The sequence below is a fragment of the Arachis ipaensis genome, chromosome B02, assembly GCF_000816755.2.
Source record: "Arachis ipaensis cultivar K30076 chromosome B02, Araip1.1, whole genome shotgun sequence".
Classification (NCBI taxonomy): domain Eukaryota; kingdom Viridiplantae; phylum Streptophyta; class Magnoliopsida; order Fabales; family Fabaceae; genus Arachis; species Arachis ipaensis.
In genome coordinates this window covers 79,361,688-79,368,206 of record NC_029786.2, presented here as the reverse complement: position 1 = coordinate 79,368,206, position 6,519 = coordinate 79,361,688, and the positions used below count along the sequence as shown (strand labels likewise).

General features: G+C 35.5%; 1 protein-coding gene across 1 annotated transcript; it reads right to left on the bottom strand.

Annotated features, from left to right (window-relative positions):
- On the bottom strand, nt 1,370-2,038 carry LOC107627438 (uncharacterized mitochondrial protein AtMg00810-like). Its single transcript, XM_016330270.1, has one exon. It carries the CDS (start codon nt 2,036-2,038, stop codon nt 1,370-1,372), a length of 669 nt encoding a protein of 222 aa, XP_016185756.1.

Genomic DNA, 6,519 nt, shown 5'->3' with positions numbered 1-6,519 from the left:
AAAAAAAAAAAACACAAGGAACAACTAGTTCTCTCTCTCCCTCCCTCCTTCTCTCTTTTTTTTGTGCGTGCTTTGATTTCAAAGTTCGAACAATTAGAAAAGAAGAAAGGAGGTTGCTCGTCCTCGGCGTCATCGTCCTCCTTTGGCGTGCTCCATAACCACAAGTTCAAGAGTGCCATACTCATCGGCAAGAGAGACGGATCCACCATCCCCGTCCCAACCTGGAAGCTCTTGGCTTCGAGATCTCTGATAGCATTGAATTTTCGTGAACTCGACTCCCCTAAGTACCTGCCGTCGCAGTCCGGCGGGGGAAGAGTGAAGGAGAAGCAAGCTCCGTTGTCGGCGAGGAAGCTGGCGGCAATGCTGTGGGAGATGAACGAGACCCCTTCACCGAACGCGAGAGAAATGTAGTAAGGAGATTTGAAATGATGTCGGTTTTTAGCATTGGGTAAAATTGGTTGGATTCCGGTTCGGTCTAACCGGCCAGTTCTCAACAAATTCAACAGTTCAATGGCAGTTTTTTTTCCGACAATTTTATAATATAAATCGAATCGCTTAAGTTGACGGTTCACAGTTAGATCAATTTGACCGGTCGATCTGGTCTGATTTTTAGAACTATAGAAACAACTTATTAGTTGCCTTTGAAACGTTGAAAATTTTGTAGAATTATAATTAACTGCACCAAAAAGCAGAAATTGTTGTAATGCAGTTTTACACATAAAAGGTATAAAGCATGAGTGGGGGAGAATGGAAGATCGAGATGAAGATTTGGAGTAAAAATGGGGGTTATGATTTTATAATGACATAGGGATTAAAATGAGGAATTTAATTTTGTTGCACTGTCAGTGTTGTTGAAATCACAGTTGTGAATCATAGAGAGATTGTAAAAGATTATGAGTGAAGTGTATTGTATTATTAGTGTATTAGTTACATCAGAGACTACTCATATATATAGTCATGCATGACTATCAAGAAGATACCAAGAAGAGGTAGTTAGGAACTAAACTACTCTGCAGTAACAAACTCAAAAACTATCACAATCCAATTGACTTCACTAACTAATTATTTAATCGTAGTACTTAACACCTCCCCTCAAACTTAGGTGAGGTGAATCACTCATTCTAAGTTTGTGTCTAAACTTATCAAATAGTCTTATTGACACTGGTTTCGTCAACACATTTGCCACCTGATCTTGGGCAGGGATGTGTACCACAAAAAGCTTCTTCTGGTTCACAAATTCCCTCACAAAATGAAGATCCAACTCCATGTGTTTGTATCTGCTGTACAATATGGGATTAGCTGCAAGTTGACAAGCATTTTGGTTGTCATAATAGATAGTTAGGGGTAATTTTTTAGCAACATTTAACCCTTAGAGTAACTGCTGCACTGCCACCACCGCCGCTGCCTGGGCTGACGCAATTACTCTATACTCAGCTTCGGTACTACTTTTGCTGACCTTGCTCTGTTTCTGTGGCTTCCATGCTATTAAGTTTTCTCCAAGATAGATGTAATATCCCGTAACGCTCCTACAATCATCAAGATCAGCTCCCCAATCTGCATCTGCAAATGCGAGAATCATATAGTCAGAACTTTTTGAAAATATCAAACCTTGTCCCCTTGTACCTTTAATGTATCTCAAAATTCTCTTCACAACTTTCCATTGCTCAGCTGTAAGATTATGCATGAATTGAGAAGCTTTATTTACGGCATATGACAAGTCTAGTCTAGTAGTTGTTAGATACTGTAGGACCCCAACGATTGATCTGTACAATCCAGGATTTTCACAAGGTTCTGAGTCATGCTTGTGTAGCTTCACTGATGAAATCATTGGTGTAGGCATGGCATTAGAGATAGACATCCCAGCTTTCTCTAATAATTTTGCAGCATATTTTTCTTGAGATAACAAAATATAACCATCATCTAAATATTTCACTTCAAGACCAAGAAAAAAATTTAGCTCCTCTAAATCTTTCAGAGGAAATATCTTGTTTAAATTTTCAATGAGTTCTTCAATTTCATTCAAGCTACTTCCTGTCATAACAATGACAAGAAGATATGTGATAAAATTTTTTGTAACTTTTACAAATAATGAAGTATCCGATTTAATATTAATAAATCCAAATTCTAAAAGACTAATTTGAGTGTCAAAAATCAGGCCCGAGGAGCCTGTTTCAACCCATATAAAGCTCTGTTGAGCTTACAAACCTTGTTTGAATCCTTATTCTCATACCCTTGAGGTTGTTGCACGTAGACTTGCTCTTCAAGCTTTTCATTAAGAAAAGCATTATTAAAATCAAATTGTCTCAACACCCAACCTTGGATGAGAGCAACTGTTAACACAATTCGAAGGGTTGAGGGTATGATTACTGGACTACAAATCTGTTCATAGTCCACACCTTCCTTTTGATGATAGCCTTTGCTAATAAGTCTAGACTTATATCTCATAATTTCTCCTATGATGTTCGTTTTATAGTATACACCCACTTGCTTCCAATTGTGGTAGCATTGGGTGGTGCATCCACTAAGTCCCAAGTGTGGCAGTTTATTAGAGCCTGGTATTCTGCATCCATAGCAGACCTCCAATGAGGAGTATTAAGAGCCTGAGTCACACTTTTTGGTATGTATTGATATAAGTCCAAAGATGCTGAGGTTGTGTAGGCTCTTGGCTTATGGATACCAGCCTTTGATTTTGTTATCATGGGATGAATGTTGATTAGTATAGGACTTGTTGGTGGCAAGAAAATTTCAGTTCCAGTGATTGAAATTGATGATGTAACTTGATGTTACTGTAAGTCTTTGTGATTCTGAGTTGAAGTTTCACATTGGACTTCTTCTTGTGCATTTAAGGGTGCTGTCATCTCAAAGTCAGACATGGTATTAGTAGTAGTATGAAATTGTTCTAGATAATGAGGATCTTGTTGTTCTGTAACCATAGGCAAAGTCATGATAGTTTCATGAGAAATTACATTCAAGTTATTTGCATTAGATGATTGTAATTCAGTTGAAAACAAATCATGATAAGGAAAGACTTCTTCATTAAAAATAACATGTCTAGACACAAATAATTTTCCAAATTTTGTCATGCACATATAACCATGATGTGCATTATCATATCCCAAAAAAAATGCATTTTTCAGTTTTATATTCTAATTTATACTTATGATATGGTCTTAAGTATGGAAAGCATAGGCAACCAAAGACTTTAAACATAGTATAATCAGGTTTTCTTTTAAAAAGAGTTTCAAAGGGAGAGATGAAATTAAGAGTTGATGTTGGTAATCTATTAAGTAAATACGCAGCTATGCCAAAAGCATCCTCCCAAAATTTTATTGGGAGAGATGCAGTAGCTAACAAAGACAAACCCATTTTAGTTATGGTCCTGTGCCTCCTTTCAACACATCCTTGTTGTTGATATGTGTAGGGACATAATAGCCTGTGCTTTATACCATGCTGCTCCAAATAGTCAGTGAAAGCATTTGATAGGAACTCCATTCCATGATCAAATTGAAAAGCTGTTAGAGTACAATTTGTTTGATTCTCCATTAAAGCTTTATAAGTTTTGGAGGCTACAAAGGCTTGAACTTTATTAGTCAATAAAAAAATACCGGTATAGCGACTAAAGGCATCCACAAAAGCAATATAATATTTAAAACCAGATCTAAGAGAGTATGGGAGCTGGCCCCCAAATATCCACATATACTAGTTCAAGAGGCATAGTATAAGAAGAGGTTGAATTAGAAAAAGACAATGCATGCATCTTGGCAAGAGAGCAAAACTCAAACATTATGCACTTCTGAATTTTTAGGGATAGTAACACCACAATCTTTTAGAACGCGTATAACATTTGGAACATTAGTATGGCCTAAATTTTTATGCCATAAATTAATAGTATTGAGTTTTGTAGCAGTGAGAGCAATATTATTAAGAGACATTGTGCAAAGATTTATAAGAGGAGTAGTAACAATAGGTGTAGTATTTAAAAAATTTAATGGAACAGGATGTAATCTTTTGATTTATTATCAAAATGTAAATTTTTACAAGATTCTATCTTTCTAATGGGTACATCATTTTCTTGTAGGCATGAATTAAAAGTATGATCAATAGCATATTTCTTAGTATAGGATGAGGTATTGAAAGAACAACACAAACATGTAGCACCATTCTTCAAACAAGAAACATTCTTAGGTATAATTAGGTGATCAAAAGCATAAATCCCCCTCTAGTGTGGCCCTGGAGAAGGAGTTGGAGAGAAACCTAATCATGAACAAGGCACTTTTTAGGCCAAAATTCAAAGCTGCAAACTTTGAAACACTCATTAAATTCTGAGTAATATTAGGCACATGCAAGAGATTTTGTAAACGATAGCCAAAGTTATTAGATTTATCAATTAATATTGAAGAACCATAATTTAAGATAGGGATACCTACACCATTACCCACAAAGAGTTGATTTAGATCAGAAGGTCCTTGAGAATATGTTAACAAGTTGGTTGCATCGGGGGTAACATGATCATGATGACTCGCTCTTGAGTTTGGGTACCATGCTTATTCACCAATTGAAGAGGGTGCAGTGAGATATGCTCGGGGTTGATGGAACGATGGGGATGGTGATGGTGGAACAGTGTTAGAGAAAGGTATCTATGGTGTGTTTGATGTAGAATTTGCTTGATAACTTTGATCAAAACGATAGTAGCAATTCCAAGCTATGTGACCATTGCGACCACAAATTTGGGAAAAAGAGCGAGGATTATTCCGTAGATTTCTTCCTCCTCTTTGGAATCTTCTACCATGACCTCTCCGTGCTCCGCCTCGGTTATTGAAGTTAAAGAAGGATTGTAACAAATGCGCAATGGGAATGTGAGTATCAAGGTGTTTGAAACGTTCAAGCATATCATCATATGCTTGTAGAAACGATTCTACCTCAACCACTGTGAATGTACCAAGTCTAGACATGACAGAAGTGATGTAGCCACTATAGTCCTCTCGAAGCCCATCAATGATGGCTTGAATCCAGCCAAGGTAATAAAAAATAATAGTCATTTTCTTGACACATTTTAGTTGTGCTTTGATACTCTGGATCCTTGTCTTTGATGTAACAGAAAAGAAGTTAGTGATGGTGTTCCATGCTTCAGCAAAGATGTGACAATATAGAACTTTATTCTTGAAGGAATTAGATACTGAAGAAAAAAGTCAAGTAGTGAGTGTAAGATCATTCTGACACCATTCTTTGTATGCTGCGAATTCTTGAACCTGTGTTATGGTTGTTGTGGGAGAAGGTGATGGTGATGGTGTTGTAGTAGGCATAGCACCCGAAGTGGTGTTTGATGTGGTAGAGGAATCTTGATTCGAAGAAGCTTCAAGAAGGGTTGTTTGCATATATCTTGCTGGTGTTTTGGTGGGATCCAAATGATGCTCCATCTCAAGAGTCTAAATCATGAGCCATGCTTGATGTTTTCATGTATTATAGTTGTTGTCTTCAAGTTTTTTAGCAAGAGGAACTAGTCCTGGTTTTGTTGTGGCAGAAGAACTGCTTAGAAGCAGTGCCATTGTTGAAGGAGATGAATGATTAAGGAACAAGAATCAATGAAACAGAGGGAAAAAAATTTAATAGCGGAAGAATAGTTGTATTAAGGCTCTAGAAAGCATGTCGAAATCACAGTTGTGAATCATAAAGAGATTGTAAAAGACTATGAGTGAAGTGTATTGTATTATTAGTGCATTAGTTACATCAGAGACTACTCATATATATAGTCATGCATGACTATCAAGAAGAGACAAAGAAGAGGTAGTTAGGAACTAAATTTCTCTGCAGTAACAAACTCAAAAACTATCACAACCCAATTGATTTCACTAACCAATTATTTAATCTTAGTACTCTTAACAAGTGTAAAGTAATTTTAAACGTATATCCTATGTAATGTCATATTAACAAACCAATACCCTTCCAGGTGAACAATGAAATATGCTAACAACGTGAACAATTGACTGCATTTTAGGCCCACTAATCATTTAAAACAAAGATTATATCCAATTAATTCAAAATTTAATTTTTAAAATTAAAATTAACTTTCTTTTTTTAACCTATTGTTTAGATTGTTAAAAAAAAAGTTGTTCTCCTATACTTTCTCTTAACAAAAATAACTGTCTTTGATATTGACCGCGTGAATGGTCATCTAAAAGAACTGATGTAATTGTACAACTGTGAAAAATATTTTAAACTGTTAGTGTATCAAAATTAATCTCTTTAAAATGAGTATAAATAACAATTTCATATATTTATTTTATCAAATTTAATATTGTGCCCATATAAGTTAACCAATTGAATACTAATTTGTCATTTAATAGTATTTATCATCACAGTATAAATGTCAATTTAGTGAGGGACCAATGAAAATTCACGTTTTTAATTTGAGGACCAATTTAGTTATTTTAAAAAAATCAAGAACTATTTTAATGCATACTGAAAATTTTGAAGACTAAACTGGACATTATCTCACACAATGAAAATATATTATGGCCA